The sequence below is a fragment of the Ostrinia furnacalis genome, unplaced genomic scaffold, assembly GCF_004193835.3.
Source record: "Ostrinia furnacalis isolate ACB-3 unplaced genomic scaffold, ASM419383v2 OfSCF0398, whole genome shotgun sequence".
Classification (NCBI taxonomy): Eukaryota; Metazoa; Arthropoda; class Insecta; order Lepidoptera; family Crambidae; genus Ostrinia; species Ostrinia furnacalis.
Window position 1 is genome coordinate 329,129 of NW_021130637.1, and position 19,125 is coordinate 348,253.

Genomic DNA, 19,125 nt, shown 5'->3' on the forward strand with positions numbered 1-19,125 from the left:
TACGATAGCGAGGTGTGCATGGGAAAATGAAAGCTATTTTACAGGCAATAGCATCGTTTATTGAGATTCAAGCTAAGCTACTGTTGAACCTAGCTGAACCTAGCTGAACCTAGCTGAACCTGGGTGGGCATACATTTCCAGGAGGTATATAAAGCCAGGAAAAAAACAAATGTTAGCGCGAGCTAAAGGAGCACAGCGCCATCTATTATCCCAAATATAAACTATGTTTTACTTACCCATTGTTCTTGGTGGATTTGCTTTTCACTTGACACTCAAACTTATACACCGGATCGATATCGTGTGCTGCTTCGCCTAGCTCGAAAGCTTTGGTATAAAAATTATGGAGCATACTCTCTAGGTTTAACTAATTTACTGTTGCGCAAGTTAGATAATGATACTACTGTTTGGAATGCATTTTTGTAGGATTTATATGGATTGAAAATAATTTTCGCAACAGAAAATGCACTAACTTAAAACCTAGGTAGCAATTAAAACATGTTTCTCTTATTATAATTTAAGACTAATAAATTGTTAATCTGAAACAACTGTTGATTCTGTATCTGTAAATATTTTAATATTATTTTTCTGTTATATCTAAATTAAAAACTTGTGAAAATGTGTGAAATAAAGAAAACCTTGTAATATATTTACACGATTAGTTTTATTGCATTAAATGATTGATTACATGACATAAATATCAGACTATACAAAATCGTCACTTCCACTTCAATACTTCTGTCAAATAATTAATATATCGTGACGTTTTCATACGATACGAATACTTTTCATACTGCTCATGTCCATCTTATGAAAAGGGCATGACCACAGGAAATACACAAACATGTTTTGATGAGTATTACATTATGTAGTGTTTCCCACAAGAGGACAGTCATAATTAGGTATGTCACACCCCGTGGTCCCGGTTACAAAGGATTTCGGGAATAAGAGTAGCATACAATAGTTCTATTACATATTGAGAACTGATACGTCATTCCCCCGTACGAACAGCATGGGAGGCAGATCATAGCTCATGGCTTCCAGCCACGCCATATACAGCGCCGCAGACGTTCCCTGTGGAAAGTTGATTATTACTGTTTGGCAACACCATTTGAATCACAAACTCAAAAACGAGTAACATAACATAGTAGACTTGTAAAGGTTTTTGTACCATTTTACTTTGACTTTAATAAACGTCAAAAAACTCCATACAAAATACACCGATTTATAGATGACCCAAACTGAACTGTCCCATCAAACTCATTGACAGAGGGGCGCCACCATCATTAAACTATACAGGGTGGAATTTTGTAATGCCACCTGAAGGGAAAGTACTCTTAATACTGTAGATAGAAAATTATACTCAAAGAAAACATTCCTTTATTTTTGAAAAGAAATAGAACTGCATTCAAAGATTTCCAATTTTTTTTCGAAAATTCACTACCATACCATAAAATTTTCTGTTAATAATTAAAATAATTGATGATTTCATGGTTTTCCTTTCATTTGATTTATCAAGTTTGTTAGTGAGATTTTATCCTTATACTTAACCCTATCGATGCAATAAAAAAACAGGGTGTAATTTTTAACAGATTTTAGTTGGTTCGATTCCTGGGTGTGGCAAGCAAAATTTTGGAAATCTTTGAATGCAGTTCTAATTCTTTTCAAAAATAAAGGAATGTTTTCTTTGAGTAAATTTTTTTATCTACAGTATTAGGAGTACTTTCCCTCCAGGTGGCATTACAAAATTCCACCATGTATAGTTTTCAACATGGCAAAAATCTGAACCAGCGATTCGGTATTGATGGTGGCACCCCGCTATCAATGTCACGGATAGGACAATTCAGTATTTTGGATCTACCTATATTTATCGATTTACCTGCCGCGGTATGGGCAACGACAACACGATGAGACCGGCTTCTGAAGAATTTTCTAATAGAAGCTCTCGCAACCTCAAGTGTCGAGAAGTTCTGTCCTTCTGCCTTTTTAACTCTTCTTTCGTAATGAGACATTCTGAAAAATTAAGTTATCACTTTATTCCTATCTAGTATTCTATAAAAAAATATTCTCTTTTTCATTGTTTCTATGGTTTTTAAAATGAGCTATAAACTTACCCTCATTTTCAATATCTTTAAAATTCAGCACTAATCTGTCGAAAAGATTCCAGCTTTCTTCTGAAGGGCGATTTCCCAAAGTTGTCACCATTTGAAGTTTGTCGTACTCGATGCGGAACATAGAAAGCAAATCTTCCATACTGCAAATAAATAAACAAGTGTACATACGCCAACCATTACATATGTATAATGCTGAGGACACTATCAATCCTGATGTCAGCCTATGACCCGCAAGAGTTTAGGTAAGTAAGATGATGAGATGACATTGTAATTTGTTTTAATTAAAATGTTTAATACGAGATATAGTTAGTCTTAATAAAATAGGGCATCCATTAAAATCATGCAAGCGATTTTAAGTTTAGCAGAAACATTGATAAACAGTACTCATTAATCTAATAACAAAGTCAAAAAATTATAATCATACTATTTCTGTGCAGCTTCAATTTTGTGATGGGGCCTGGCGAGCGAGAATATTCTCAAAGGCATCTTCTCCTTGAAGCCTCGGTTGGCTATGATGTACGGGAGAAGCATGTTCAGGCCTCCGTCGTCGTACAGCCACCACGTGTCCAATGTGCTGGTCTTCAGAGAAAACAATGTAAGTACACTAATAATAATTGTTAGCGACGTCGACCAAGGAAATACGCTAACTTATTAATTAGAATCGATTAGCAACGTTAACAGTCAGATAATGTTGTAAAATAATCAATTAGAGTCGATTAGAGATAATAAATAACATTCCATCTCTTTCTCACATTATCTGTCATCTCGCTTGCACATCAATTAGTCTTCCACACACTTCTGGAATATTCGAGAGAAAAAGAAACGGGACGGCAACATCGGACCTCTCGCTTTGAACATTCCAGAACTATGGTCCAGAACATGAGAGACAGAGACAGGAATATCGGGAGAGAAAGGGATGGATATACCCCGGGGCCCTATAAATACGGAGCGAGGCGCTCCGGGAGACAAGGTTAAGTTTATTTAAAGTTGTGTTCAGTTCAGAGAACAAGGTGCTCTAAGCAACAAGTGATCTGAAGAAGCAAGGACTGAGAAAAGGAAGCGAATAATAAACACGAGACCTCTCAGCAAGTGAAATAGTGGTTTTATTCCTGCAAGTAGCACCTACAACGCCTGACATAGTAAGGGCAAGCTCTCAACGGCAGTCATCATCGTCCGGTCAGCGCTCTCGAACACACACAAACGCATACAGTCCACTGCGGATCACCACAATAATGTATCATCACATAATTGAAGTTTTTATTGCAAAATAACACTTATAGCCTGACCAGGAACATAAAAACCCTCGCCATGTTGCGGAAAACTAATGGTACTAATTTCTTTTAATGGCAACAGTAACTGAAAACTTCATTGTCATGTCACCTTGCATGTCAGTCTATTGCTGTCAAAGTGTAAACAAACTTTATTTTAAATGTGCGCAATTGATTTTGTGAATTAAATTGCTAAAATCTTTTTATAGTCGTGAAAGAAAAGTGGTTTACAATGTGTTAAAGTGTTTGTCGAAGAGAAATACTAAGGGTTCGGACATTATTTTCATTAAATAATGTTTCCGACAAAGGTTGTCAAATTGACTGATATGTTTATCGCATAGTACAGTCCACTATGAAAATTAGCTGTGGTTTGTTTCAACTACCTATTTAAAAATTTTTTGTCACTTTCTAAGTGTTGAATTTTATGGAATTGGGAAAGAGGTACCGAGTTTAAAGCGTTCATGAGCAAACATTGCAGTTGAATATTCAAGTTCTAAATTTGATTATTGATGAATAATAAAATAAATCCTACTAGCTCGATTGATGGTTTCATTTAATTTATTTAAACCAGGTTATCTATAATAATATTTTTTCGTTAATTTATGAAAATGTCAAATTAGCCCGTAATCCTGAATAGGTACATAAAGTTAGCCTATTAATTAACACAGGTACGACTGTACTCAGTGTTGCACTATCAAATGCAATTGACGCGCCTCTATGCCAGGGTTTTTATGTTCCTGGTCAGGCTATAGTACAAGTACAGCTCGATCGAGTTAACTGCGCACCTGGCAGCGGTGACGTCACATCGACCCTGGTACGGACGGGGCGAGCGCAGGGAGGTGTGCGGATGAGTTCGAGGGAGTGGCATTCCAGCGAGATGCGCAGTAAACTCGATCGAGTTGTACTCTATGGCATTTGGTTTGGAAATTACGTAGGCGTCTGTACTTTTTCATGGATTATTATAAATTGTGGTTACTAGTGTGGTGAGTTCTAAATACACACTATTTTTCCATATATGTTTGTATATTTACACAAGTTCAATACAAGAAACAAAAATAAACTTGCCGTTCCAAATTTCAGACTGCACAAGATAGGTAATTCATTTATGGGGAAATGTAGGTGTATTAAACTTTTCAATAAATTACCACAAACTGTTGTAGAATTGTCCATTCATAAATTTAAAGCACATATCAAAAGCACCTTAATGAAAAAGGGCTACTATAATGTTGATGATTATATAAAAGATAAAAATGTTTGGAATGTTTAACTACCTAGCTCGCATCAATACTTATGACTATAATTTGTATATTTTAAAGACTGTAAAACCTTGAAAAGGAGGCTGACAATAGTGACTGAGTTTCTTGCGCTGCTTCTTCTCAGCACTGGCCCATTTATTGTCCCGAAGCAGTGGTAGGGTTAATATTGGGACGTGTAAAAGCGCTTTTTTAAAGCCTATTTGCAAAAATAAATGAATTTTATGAATTTTAATTTTATTATTGTAATGGTCGTAACTTACGGAATGTAAGGCGAATGGTTTGCTCAGATTGGATTTGTTTTGCGGCGGAGGAGGGGGAAGAGTAGAGAGAGTCGTGATGGATTCGGCTGGCGGTGGCACTTCTGGGAACCGATCCGTTTTGTCCCCGTCCAATGGTTCTTTTACTTCGGTTTCTTCAACTAAAACAAAGAAATTTTTATTAGATAGGTATTTCATACTAGTTAGGCCGAGTTATTTTCATCCTTATTTTTCTTAAATCGGCTGTAGCGATTCGTTGCAAGTTGTTGTTTCATAAGATTTCGGATATTTTCCCGGCGCTTGACTTCGGTACGGGTAAAGATGACCCACGCTGAACTGTCCCACCAAACTCAATGACAGGGGGGCGCTACCATCGTTCAACTATATGGTTTCTAACATGGCAAAAATCGGAACTAGCGATCCGGTATTGACGGTGGCGCCCCATTGTCAATGTAATGCATAGGATAGTTTAGTATTTTGGAACTATACAGGGAATGACTTTCGGTATCAAAAAGGCTTCTTTAATAATCCAATGAAACATTTATGAACCTGGACAATCTCTAGAATGATTGAAAAAATCTGAGTTTATATCATTCATTCTATAGGAGAAAATACAAGAAGAAAAAAGTAACTTTGATAAAGGTGTCTCACAAAAGATTCACGAACCTTCTTCTTCTTCACTATCATCGTCTTGGAGTTGGAAGTTGGAGCTGGAGTGCATGACGGCCAGCACTCGCGATTGCGCGATCATCGCCAGGCTGTCGGCACCGCCCACGCGCGTAGACGACCCCGATGACTTGAGGAACGGCATGCGCAGGATACACACTGCTAGCTGGTTCTCGAATGCATACCTGAACGGTCATGTGAGATATAGCAAATTTAAACGCCTCTGTGGTCTAGTGGTAAGACCACCTGCTTCAGACGCAGAGGTCCCGGGTTCGTTTCCCAGTGGGGCAGATTTTTCTGTTCGGTTTGGTTGGTGGTAGGGCTTGTTCTAAGTCCGCCTGGCTAGCTACCACCATCTTACCTAAGTCTGTCGCCATAACAACAATGTTATCAGCATTGTTGTGTTCCGGCAGTTAGAGGTAAGATAGCCAGTTCCTCCGTAGTTGAGGATTCTAGGTGAAGCTCGCTTCCACCTTCGGCCTGATCATCACTTACCATCAGGTGAGATACAGGCCAAGAGCTTCCTCGTTGTGGATAAAAAAAGCAAGCTTTTTAAAACACGGCCATCGACATTACACGTTGCCCCGTGTATTGTTATTCATGCTAGCTATACCTATTCATACTTAATTATGATATGGTATTGATCAAACTCCCGCAACCTTTACCAGATTGTCTGTCCACCAGACAATCTGGTAAAGGTTGCGGGAGTGGATACAGGCACCACTTAACTGGTCGTTGTGGACATCCTTGGTCCATTAGCGGACATCATTTGGCTGAATCGAACGATTGCACAAATAGGCTTTGATTTTCCATACAGTCTATACGACTTAAGAAAACTTACGCTGCACTGGGTAGACGAGTTACCTAATTTTCGCATATTATGTCTTTCCCTAGTTGCCTTATCTTATACCACACCCACAGTATGAGTAGGAGAGGTCATGTTTAAAGGTCATAGCACACTTATCAACCCGGAAAGCGATCAACACCGTATCGCCTTACGCCGCGAGGCCGGGCGTTTATGTAACGGCGCGGATGAGTGAGCGTTGCAGTCTTACAGAGTTTCATACAAAGAATACTGACTTCCTCGAGTTGATACGGTTGCGATCTGTTTCCGGGTTGATAACTTCGTACTTAAAATCGACGTCGTTACAATTATTGAGCGCTCATCTATTGTCCGGTGAAGCTGAGAAAGCCGCTCACAGCTATCAACACAGTCCTTCCGAAAAGAAGAAAAAGGGGTTGCGTTACAATTACCTTAAAATCCGGACGTAAGTCGCGAGCGCCTTGTGCGTGCATCGGTTCCAGTCGCCCTTGTAGCCAACCAGCAGCACGTTGGGAGCAACGCGCCCGAGCCCCGCGCACTGCACGAGCGATCGCACGCCGCTCTCCAAGTCCGCCTGCACGATCACGTAGAACGAGCGGTACTTGCGCGAAGCCAGCCACGTGTTTACCGCCTGCTTGCGCTCGCTGATGTCATGATATGTTTTTAATTTCTGCAAAAAAACAAAATTAAAATAGGTATAGTTATTGGCAATCTATGACTAATCTAAAAGGATGAGTGACATTTCAATAGTCTTTGCGAGTCAATTACAGACAGTCAAAATATGTACTAGCTGTAGACACTCACAGTGGTGATATCGGCCACAATCATGAAAGAGCCGACCTTGGTGATGAGGTGTGCGACGTCTAGCAACGCGACTCTTGCCATGGGTTTCCCCGTCAGCACCAGAAGCTGCGGATTGTAGCTCTTGATATGGCCCGTCCGCTGCGTCATCGTCAGGATGGCGTTCACGGTCTCGCGGTACCGGTACGCTTCTGTACTACTGCCCCAACTTGCAGCTACGGGAATAATTGATCACCATGTACTTTATTACGTGCAATTATCTGATGCGCCTTATTGAATATTAAGTTTTAACGAAACATTCGTGACAGGTTTAATTTCGAGAAGTGTTTTTTATGTAAAAAAGGCCCAAATGTCATTTAAAATAAGAAGTAGAATTGAGGTTGCTGTAATAAGGGTTAAAAATCAATATTCATCAACTAACCTGGTTGTCGATAAAGTACCACTAAGTAGAGAGTTACAAATATAGCAACTGTGATCAATGACATCAGCCAACTGATCACGACCATTATGCCGGCGCACAACAAGAACCCTGCCAGAGACAACCATGTGTTGTAGTACTGCAACAGTCAAAAGAAACCACTACAATAATACTTAGGTATAGAACAATCCTATCAATGAAAAAGTAAAATGAGTTTCAGGTTGGTTGCTCCCAAAGTTATAGAACGCGTCCTGCTTCCAGTCATTTTTTTAAAGTCCTCCAATTATTTAACTGTCTACATCGCTACACATCGATGGTACATACCCTGAAGGTTGGCCGCCAACTAATATGATGGATGAATGCGGCATGAAAAGTGCAGAAATTAATGAGAGCATACGAAGCCAGATAGAAGTTTGTTATGAGCGGAGCAATTTTGTCCAAATCACCTGTAAAGAATAATGCATTCTGAAAATTCTTCTGTTCCGTGTTCTTTCATAGTCGTAAATCGTTATCTAAATATTTGTCACTGTAGGGCAGTTATGCAATTTATATATTGCTTACCAATCAAAAGGAACAAAAGTGACACGAGAAACGTCAACACATATCCCCGATATGGTTCACCATGTTTGCCATAAGGTTTGGAGAAGAATAAAAGGCCAGGGTATATGCGATCGATTCCCAAGGCCTGTATAAGTCGCGGCACCGACAATAGGTTGGTGAGAGCTGTGGATAGAGTGGCCGCCCAGCATCCTGCGTAGATAATGGGACCCCAAATTGACATTAGTTGCATTATCTGGAACAATTAGAAAAAATATGTCTGAAAATGAAAGGAAAAAAACTGGTATGAAGAACAAACTCTTTTACGGAGCTCATAAAATCACCTGCCAATAGATCTGGATATCTGGAAGCTTATTGGTATGTAAGGTATGTTTACCCTTTATACAAAATATCTTCGCTTACGCAAAAGAGCTGAAGGACACATTTAACAAAGCTTACCTCATAATTATTGTGAAGACCATATTTACATGCAGGCTTGCAAGAGTCCAGTGTCTGGTTGTTCAAGTCAGATACCCTGCCGGAGGCGTCACGCTCCGCACCGGTGCCAGCCAGCAATGCCATAAACAAGTAGGTCGATATGGATATCACGAGCGCCGTAAAAGTACCTTTGGGTATAGCTGTGGCTGGATTCTACAAAAAAATCAAACAAATCAAATAGTTTATTTAGTACATAGAACCTTTCCAGGGCGCTTATACAAGTTGGTACCCATAATCATAGTAGACATCATTTATGATTTGATATTACGACGCAAGAATCATAATATTGCAATAGTGTGAGATTATCTTTATATCACCTTTAAATCACCGCAAATGTTAGCTCCAGCTTGTACTCCAGTAACAGCAGGGAAATACATCGCAAATACTGAAAATATATCATTGTTTTGACGGAAGTCAGGTCCCCAGTTATCTGCAGCTGTTTTACCTGGAGGAATAACAGAAAAAATATTAAGTTACCACACATTGATTAATTCAAAAGAGCAACAAAACTGCTCTTTTGTTAACTTATTCGTGATTTGTTTAGAACGATTTTGTATTGGTACTTACTATTCAAACCAACAAATCCCTTAGCTCTATGGTTGTTGTTTCTTGGGCCAATAAATGACCCAATCACGTAATTGAAGATTGCTACCACAATGATTACGATCAAAAAGTTCTGCAATATCAATAAGAATTATTACAACAACAAGGATACAATTTTCTTTTTTTTACTCTAAATAATGAAATATTAGCCTGACCTGTGCCTTCGTCTCCCAGTCCATCCCAATAGCGCATATGATGCACATGATGAGCAAAGCAATAGCGCCAACAATTCTGACGTCATTGACGCTGTTGTCCAGGATCTTCAGGCCGTGTAGCCGCAGCAGTTCGTTGAAGGACTCGCAGAAGCCGATGGTGTTCATGCTCGCCGCGACTGCGTTGGCAAACGCGAATATAATGCCCACGGAGGCTCCTAGCTCAGCCCCCAGGGAGCGGGACACGAGGTAATATACACCACCTTCGAAGAAAACCATACAATATAAAAGAAATAAGCATTAGGTTGTAAAGATAGCTGCAGAAATAAATAAGGTGTAAGTTTTAAGTAACTTTTCATCAAAATTTCTTTTTTTGAGTACCTAACCCATTTGGGAAGTTCCGTTCAAAACTAAAAATTCTGGCCTCAACTCGAATTTCTCATCTTCTGGTTTTTGGCAAGGATACCATAGGGATGAGGAGTATAATTGTTTTAATTACCGCCTTGCACACGTCCATTGGTGCATATAGCGCTCAGGGAAAGGGTGGTGATGATGCACACCAAGCTTGACACGAAGATGATGACGATGGTGAGCCCGATGCCGGCCTGCGCCACGATCCAGGCTATGCGCAAGAACAGCATCACGCCCCAGATGTTCAGCAGACATGGAATGAGGACGCCCTGTGGAGGACACATACTTAATTTGATTTTAAAATTGGTAATTAGGTTTTTTTGTTTAATGAAAATAGTAACAATAAATACATCACACCTGAATCCATCCTAGCTTGATCCCTCCGAACGTGGTCAGCTCTGGTGTCGGGTCAATCACATGGGCCTGGGATGAATGTGTGATTCTATCCTAGGGAGTTAAAATAAATTAATTTTATTCTGAAAGCTACTAACTAAATTATGTAATTTAATTACGAAATTTCTTACCTCTTCCGTAACTATTTTGATAAAGCTTCTTCCATCGTTAGATTTCTGACGAAATGTTTTCGGCGCTGGGAAAATACAGTAAATATAGGCAAGTAATAATTTCTAGTCATCACAGGTAACACACATTGGTTGTAGACTTTCGTCTTCAGGCACTGGGGTATTTTGGACGAAAAGATGTTGCGTAGTTTCCCGAACGCTGCCCAGCCGAGTTGGATTCGACGATTAACCTCCTTCTCGAAATTGGACCTACCTAGCTGAATCGTTTGTCCGAGGTAGACATACTTGTCAACAATCTCAAGAATCGAGCTCCCAACCGACACCAGGTAGGGCGCAACATGGACGTTCGACATAAGCTTCGTTTTGTCCATGTTCATCCGAAGGCCTACCTGTTGGGAAACTCGATTAAGGTCTTCGAGCATGGTGCCGAGGTCCTCCAGCGATTCTGCCATGACCACGATATCGTCGGCAAACCGAAGGTGAGTGATGTACTCGCCGTTAACGTTTATGCCGTATCCTTTCCATGGCTTGCCATGTCAGCTCTTGGATCTGTGGTTGAGCTATCAACAGGTTTGGTGACCGAGGTATATAACTGTCCATAAAACCTTTCGATCTCACCCAGAACCTCGGCTTTTGTTGACGTTACACTACCGTCCGCCGTCTTCAGCTTCGTCAGCTGGCTTTGCCCAATAGAATTGTCTCTTGCGAACAATTTGGAGCCTTGGTTCCGCTCTATCGCCTCTTTAATACTATTAGTATTAAAATTGCGAACATCATGTCGCAAGGACTTCCATATCTGTCTATTGAGCTGCCGATATGCCTTAGCGTCAACGGAGGTCTGCAGTGTCATTGAACGTCTTTCAGCATGAGTTTGAGGGTACGGTCGGTTAGCTTTTGCGGTTTATTTTTACGTCGTGGTCTAAAAAATTTCGACCCGACCGCTTGGACAGTTTCTACGAACCTATTATTTATCTCGTCCACTGCCATGCTTCCATGCCGTAGCCTTATGGCTCGGAAACGTGGCCCCTCACCATAGCTGGGCACCGTTAATCAAATAGTTAACTTCGTTAATCGTTAAACCGTTAATAAAAAAATTAACTTCGTTAAACGTTAAAACGTTACATTTAGCAAGATTTAACGCAAGTTAACGTTAATCGTTAATCCGTTAACACATGATAATAAAACGAAAAAAGTAATTGTATGCAAGGTTCAAATAATTTCGAAAGCTTGTATCGCGCACGGAATTTATTCCTCTTTTAACTTTGCGCTACAAGCTTTCGAAATTATTTGAACCTTGCATACAATTATTTTTTTCGTTTTAGTAACAACTGCATTTCAGAATAAAAGCTTGTTTTTAAAAAATATTTTATTATTAAAATTTTATTTTACACTTTTTAGTAGTAGACTAAGAGCTAGTGAACGCCAGACATACGTAATCATAGCTGGGCATTAACTCGTTAATCCGTTAATCGTTAATTAACGAAGTTAACATTTCTATTAACGGATTAACTTTTAAGTTAACTTTAAAAAATGTTAACGGACTCGTTAACTTCCGTTAAATTATCCTAAGTCCGTTAATCGTTAATCCAGTACCTACTATTTACCAAAAAGATACAGCATGCACGTTGAAAAACACTAGAAAAACGCGTTGCGTGGAGCTGTATGCTCAATGTCATTAACTAGGTATATGGTGTAATTTAGCTTGTCTCAAGAGTCAAGCACAGACACAGGCTGACTTCGGTAAAATAATGTGTGACGTGAGGTGCCAAACTGCAGAAAATGGCGGAGGAAATACATGATTAAGCATGAATTATCATGAATAATATTAACCACTTATTTACCTCGCAGTGTCTTCAGGCAACTTAAAAAAGTACATTTTGTGTTTTTATTATTATTTAGACAGTTAAATACTGCACAGTATTTAGTACACCATTTTCTTTATTTTTTTCCATCATACACAAGAATACGCGTGCGTGAGTCAATGCTTGCTCATATGTGAGGCCTTGTCGAATAGTACTCCTGTAGGGTGCCATCGTGCTTTTTCAACCGACTTCAAAAAAAGGAGAAGGTTCTCAATTCGACCCGTATGTTTTTTTTTTCTATGTTTGTTACGCGATTATTCCGCCAATTATGAACCGATTTGAACAAATCTTTTTTCAGCGTATAGGTAATGGGTGGTCCCATTTAAATTTAATAATAAAAAAAACAACCCCCAAGGGTGGAAAATTGGGGATGAACTTTTTTATACGTATTATCTCCGCCGATTATAAACCAATTTGAACTATTATTTTTTTGTTGAATAGGTATTATCAAAAGGGTGGTTTCATGCGAATTTGAAGAAAAACTGGTCATGGTAGGTACAACTCCTTAATGCTTAGGAGTTGTAGGATAATTCTTTAAATATTATAAGTACAAATAGACCAACAGTTGTATTCTTTCATGTTTTTAAGGTGGGCTGTCGGTTTAAGGTCTTTTTAGGTTTCCTATATGGTAACCTGTATTTTGTAGGGAATATTATTTTACACTAGACATTAAGAATATGGTCTCGATTTACTGCCTACCTTCAGTGGTATCATCAAGGTAATAATTAGTTAACTAAAAAGCAAGAAATAAGTAAAATTTTATAAAAAAAAACCGACTCCAAAAAACCTACACTAAAAAGTAGAAAAATAATTACTAATTTTGTTTTTTTTTTTTTTTTTCGAAGTAAACTCGCGGAGATGAACAGGCCTGCTTATATTGACTTCACTTGTTAGTATGTGTGGGACAAATCTTGCAACTGAATTTAAGACCAGTTATTCTCAACCGATTGAGCTGCAATTTAGTATACTTATATAAGTACGATGAAAATGCAATGTTGTGGTACCATTAAGTTGGTCTAATGATGGAGTCAGGAGGCGGCCATAGGAACTCCTAAATGAAACGCCGGAATCGCATCGAATTTTGTGTTAGTTGGATTTGTCTTTTCGAGCACATTGGTGCTAAATTGTATTGTAATTGAACCAAGGCTCTGAGATTGAAATACTATAGACTAAGAGCTGGTGAACGCCAGACCAACGTCATTTTATAAAAGCTGAAAGTTTGTCAGCGTATGCTTCCAATTATAGGTTAGAATGTTGGTGGATTATGAAGTTTGGGTCATCGTGGCTTTGGCAGCTATCCTAAAAAAACTGTCTGGCAAGGAGTTGGAACTGTCAAAACTGTCTGGCTAAAAAGAAGAATAAATTCCATGCGCGATACAAGCTTTCGAAATTATTTGAACCTTGCATACAATTATTTTTTTCGTTTTATTATAATGGGTTAACGGATTAACGTTAACTTGCGTTAAATCTTGCTAAATGTAACGTTTTAACGTTTAACGAAGTTAATTTTTTTATTAACGGTTTAACGATTAACGAAGTTAACTATTTGATTAACGGTGCCCAGCTATGTACGTAATTTTATAAAAGCTGAAAGTTTGTCAGCGTATGCTCCCAATATAGGATAGAATGTTGGTGAATCATGAAGTTTGGGTCATCGTGGCTTTAGCAGCTATCCTAAAAAAACTGTCTGGCAAGGAGTTGTAACTGTCAAAACTGTCTGGCTGATGAGGAAACTACTTCTAATTATTGCCCTAATATTTTATATAAAAATTAGCTGTTATGGTATAACGTAAGCCTAACTTTTACGGTGGCTTTTTCTGTATATTCAATAGACTGTAATTCTTCTTACGTTATACCATAACAGCAGATTTTTATGTATAATATTTGAACAATGATTAGAAGTTGTTTCGACATCAGCCACACAGTTTTGACAGTTCCAACTCCTTGCCAGACAGTTTTTTTAAGATAGCTGCCAAAGCAACGATGACCCAAACTTCATAATCCACCAACATTCTAACCTATATTGGGAGCATACGCTGACAAACTTTCAGTTCTTAATAAACGACGTAGGTCTGGCGTTCACCAGCTCTTAGTGTATAGTATCTCAATCTCAGAGCCTTGGTTCAATTACAATACGATTTATCACCAAAGTGCTCGAAAAGACAAATCCAACAAACCTAAACTCGATTAGTTTACACCGTTTCGTTTAGGAATTTCTATGGCCACCTCCTGACTCCATCATCAGGACCCTGGACATCATCTAGTACTAAAGTGCTCGAAAAGACAAATCCAACGAACCCAAATTCGATGCGATGCCGCGGTTTCATTTAGGAGTTCCTATGGCCACCTCCTGACTCCATCATCAGACCAGCTTAATGGTACCATAACATTGCATTTTCATCGTACTTACATAAGTATACCCAGCTCAATCGGTTGAGAACTTGGTCTTAAATTTAGTTGCAAGATTTTTGTCCCACACATACTAACAAGTAGGTAAGTCAATATAAAGCTTGTAAATAAATAAAAAATTGCATTTTTTGTATCGTTTCGTTCTGGTTACAAAAACTGTTGTTTTGGGTTCTGGAAGCCCGAACATATTTGTCAGAACGCGTTTTTCTAGTGTTTTTCAGCGTGCCTGCTGTATCTTTTTGGTAAATAGTAGGTACTGAATGAACGATTAACGGACTTAGGATAATTTAACGGAAGTTAACGAGTCCGTTAACATTTTTTAAAGTTAACTTAAAAGTTAATCCGTTAATAGAAATGTTAACTTCGTTAATTAACGATTAACGGATTAACGAGTTAATGCCCAGCTATGCCCCTCACTATAGGCCTTATACAGAAGCTCAAAGTTGCACAGCGTGCTATGGAGAGGGCTATGCTCGGTGTTTCTTTACGAGATCGAATCAGAAATGAGGAGATCCGTAAACGAACTAAAGTCGCTGACATAGCCCGACGGATCAGCAAGCTGAAGTGGCAGTGGGCAGGGCGCATAGTACGCAGAACTGACGGCCGATGGGGCAGCAAGGTTCTGGAATGGAGGCCACGTACCGGAAAACGCAGCGTGGGACGTCCACCCACAAGGTGGACCGACGACCTGATAAAGGTAGCAGGAAGGCGCTGGATGCAGGCCGCTACCAACCGTGCGATGTGGAAGTCATTGGGGGAGGCCTATGTTCAGCAGTGGACGTCCTGTAGCTGAAATGATGAATAATTTCTAGTATAATAATAATTAGTACAGCGTTACAACCCTGTTAGCTGAGTGCAGCGAGGATACGTAGAGGGATCTTTTAGCTTTTTCAGGATGTTTGAGCTCGCTATGCTACTACTATCACGATGTACCATTCAGAAGATATTCTTTTGCATCCGTCTTTGACTTACTCACCTAGCATTTCACAATAATTTAATAGGGGCTCATCATCTTCCATCCTGCGGGTCCGAAGTACCGTGGCGTTTATAACGAGGGCAAGTTACTGAATTGGTTCCGCGAATTAATCGGCACTAATTAGTGCAGAGAAACCGACGCGACTGTCGCCAACTCGCGCGAACTGACTCCGCACCGCACCGCACCAGTTACCATCGGCTCTGGGTTTTGAGAGGGAGCTGTGCTGAAGCTGAAGCGGTAGCGGAACGCTAAACGGTACCTTTATACTTTAAAGCCTTACAAGTCGTCAGCAACCATCGAGCCGGACGAAGAGAAGACTGTCTCTACGAGCACTTTAATGTAAGTAATTCAATTTCTTACTCACTTACTGAATTAAAAGTTATTTTTTAACTTTCGTACTTACCACAACCGAAAGTAACATAGTTCTGAAGTGCCTACTTACATTATGTATCAATGCAAACATTTTTCGCTATCGCATGGTATGTGAACATACCCTGATACTGAAAATTGTTTTACATTCGTGTTCGTCAACAAACGATGCAATCAGATCTTTTTTTATTGTTACAGGCTAAGGCACTTACACTTTACACTAAATACTCATGTACTTACATATAGGTAGGTCAAGGTAGGTACTACTTTGCTAAAAGCATCACGTTAAGTTTAAAACCTTTTAAATTCGGTGTTTAAGCTTTAAGGGAAAATTATTGATTCACATACCATATAGCTTTTCATTTGACTTATGTAATTGATTTTCAGTATCCATAATATTTTTTCTGTATAAATAAACTTTAATTTAAATTCATTCAATTTATTCTAAAATCATGAAATACAAAATTGAGGGAAAATAGGATTTGTCTAAATTGACACTGTCAAATGGATCAAAAGTCGAAAAAGTTTACATTAAAGAGGTATTAACTAATTTCAATTTCTCTCTTTTTCAAAAAATAATTTCACCGGGATTCATTCCCATAACCCATACTATAACCTGACCGAAGCTCTATTTAATGTGCTTAACGTCCGTTTCCCATATTCAATCCTTGTCCAAAAAAGTTTTAGATGAAATATCCACAATTTTCGATGTGTTTACACTTAAATATTGTTTAAATAGTCTTACAATATGAATGTAAAAACCGACTCCAAAAAACCTACACTAAAAAGTAGAAAAATAATTACTAATTACCTACTTATTTATTAGGACGAATTAATATTTATGTAGGTATAATATACCATGATTGATACTTCTGGAGTCGGTGCCAAGATTATGAAACATGTAAAGTTTTCCTGCACCGACTCCAAGAATTTGACACAATTGACGGAGTAATCGGTGAACATACATAGAAAAAAAAATACATACAGTCGAACATATTATAACCTCCTCCTTTTTTGAAGTCGGTTAAAAACATTGAAAACCGCAAATATTTTGACCAAAAACATATTGAAATTTGACAGTTGACGGACGGATTTGGATTAGGTAGGATAGAAAAAACCCCTAAGCGCTCCTGCACACGACGCCGCCACCGCGCGCCGCCGCGCCGCGCCGCTACACTGTTCATACGCACCGAGTAAGTGTGCAGGAGCCCTAATGTGGCGTATTTACCATTGTTGAGTCAAAATAAACCACTTTTAGTACTTTGTAGTCATTTATTTCTCAAAAATGTCTTTCATCAGATTTTATTCATAAATTATTACTTACATTAAATATTGTTTTAATGGCTACAGACATTGTTCGTAAGTAAATTATTAAATAATATGAATAAGAACTAAGACATGTAATAAATAAAATAATAGAAATATACATAATATAACAGAAATGTTTGCAAATATCATTATAATAAAATAAATAATAGAAAAAAGATGTAGTTATTTTTGAAAAATAATGTATTAACCAACGACATACCTAACATGTTTTGAAAATAGAAAATAAAAAAATATATATTTGGAGTACCTACCTAAAAACCCATAAACAAACCTAATTACAAAAAGACAATAGAAAATATTTTACAGAGAGCTATCTTGCAATTTTATTTGATTTGCGTGTTTTTTTTAATATGTAGTTAGGTACACTAATACATAAAATACATTTATTTCAATAAAAAAATTCACATTTATTAACTTTTTACAATAATTAGATTTTATATAATTATATTAACAATTAACTTACCTACCTAACATAAATATTACTTATTCGAGTAAATAGTACCTAGGTAAATAACTTAAATACATAATATTTAAATAATGGTTAAGATTGTAAAAATGCTGCAATAAGTTACAAAAATAAGTACGTATAATGCATTGATTTATATAATACCTAAAACTGTTATTGGCTTTGGTTTCATTTTATAAATTGTTTCATATCTCATAACGGTTGCATCTATTTATGATCTACGTAGGAAATCAATGCAAACAATTGCTTTACTTAATTAAGTATTGGGCACTTACATACAAACGTTTAAATTCATAATTAGACACAAACGTCAATCACTTATTTAAATACCTACTTATGTTTAACATTAGTCTAAAAATATAAAAATAAGAATAACTTATTTATAATATTCTGTTTGTTGAAAAAATAGATTTTCCCCTCGAACAATCGACTGGAAATATAAAAAGACCAAAAGAAAAAGAAATATTGATAGTTTTGTATATTAAACTTTCCTGGATAGGTGCACTATCACGGTACTAGGGCTAATTGATTGATGCTTAAGTATCTACATAATTACAATTATTAAGACGTTGGCATTGTACTTCTTTATCAACCGACTTCAAAAAAAGGAGGAGGTTCTCAATTCGACCCGTATGTTTTTTTTTTTTGAGTAATCATTTTAAAGTCCATTTAATCACATCGATAACATTGCTCATAGAAAAGAAAATAATCGGCAAGTAAGTACCTGTTTTTATCTAGACACGTGGTAGCGTGTCAAGCCAAGTTCAAGTATAAATTAAACTACAGATGGCGGCACATCAAATTAAATATGGCGGCATCTTATAAGTAACGGTGCGATGTTGCAACAAATGTTGATCTGATGTGTTGTCGACTGTACACTAGCACCTATCCTAGTGACCTGTAGGTAGGGCTACTCCGTAACGTAGTTTCGGGTCCATCTGTCACTGTCCCTCATGCTGGCATATCTCTTTGCGTGAGAGCGACGGCAAATTCGAAAGATCGGATAACTTTGGAGTAACCCCGCTGTGTAGATTGATCTAAGAGTAGAAGGTAAGCACGGAGGTGTGGTTCCCTCTGACGAAGAGCATGGGCGGCAGGTCGCGGCTCATCATCTCCAGCCACGCCATGTACAGCGGCGCCGACACCGAGCCCTGATACAAAGATGAAATTTTAATCTTTATGACCTAAGTAATAGGTAGGTATCATGGAAATAAAGAAACAAGAAAGAAGGCCACAAATAAGTAAGTACGTAAAACAATGTCAAGGAAAACATGCCATCAAGGTTTGCTATTGCGATTTACTTACAAGGAAATATACTTTTATCTGATGCTTGCTTTCCTTAAATCACATCATCATGTTGAATTACATCATAATGTGACACATTCGACAAAA

At 38.1% G+C, this 19,125-nt stretch overlaps 2 protein-coding genes across 3 annotated transcripts in view; both read right to left on the minus strand.

Annotated features, from left to right (window-relative positions):
- Positions 1–648: 648 nt before the first annotated feature.
- Positions 649–15,769, minus strand: LOC114363384 (bumetanide-sensitive sodium-(potassium)-chloride cotransporter). Its single transcript, XM_028319082.1, has 19 exons — positions 15,570–15,769; positions 10,326–10,390; positions 10,159–10,248; positions 9,890–10,070; positions 9,394–9,653; positions 9,203–9,311; positions 8,953–9,080; positions 8,597–8,788; positions 8,162–8,393; positions 7,925–8,046; positions 7,604–7,739; positions 7,186–7,397; positions 6,813–7,051; positions 5,559–5,743; positions 4,896–5,053; positions 2,536–2,690; positions 2,112–2,251; positions 1,877–2,010; positions 649–1,071 (listed from the first exon to the last, which is right to left on the minus strand). Exons 1-19 carry the CDS (start codon positions 15,610–15,612, stop codon positions 967–969), a joined length of 2,886 nt encoding a protein of 961 aa, XP_028174883.1. The 5' UTR covers positions 15,613–15,769; the 3' UTR covers positions 649–966.
- Positions 15,770–18,386: 2,617 nt separating this feature from the next.
- LOC114363605 (sodium potassium chloride cotransporter) overlaps positions 18,387–19,125 on the minus strand; it is a 32,619-nt gene continuing 31,880 nt past the window's right edge. For both annotated transcript variants that reach the window (XM_028319389.1, XM_028319380.1), the window contains one exon: positions 18,387–18,884. In XM_028319389.1, the coding sequence (XP_028175190.1) occupies positions 18,771–18,884 (114 nt within the window). In that variant the 3' untranslated portion in view covers positions 18,387–18,770. The remainder of the gene's footprint in view (positions 18,885–19,125) is intronic.

What these genes read in the sequence shown, in the direction of transcription:
- LOC114363384 (XM_028319082.1), bottom strand. Translation starts at nt 15,612, where the DNA reads ATGGAAGATGATGAGCCCCTATTAAATTATTGTGAAATGCTAG. An exon ending in GTTGGCGGCCAACCTTCAGG is followed by an intron (nt 7,740 to 7,924) that starts GTATGTACCATC and finishes TGACTGTTGCAG; the next exon opens with TACTACAACACATGGTTGTC. An exon ending in TAAAGATATTGAAAATGAGG is followed by an intron (nt 2,011 to 2,111) that starts GTAAGTTTATAG and finishes TTAATTTTTCAG; the next exon opens with AATGTCTCATTACGAAAGAA.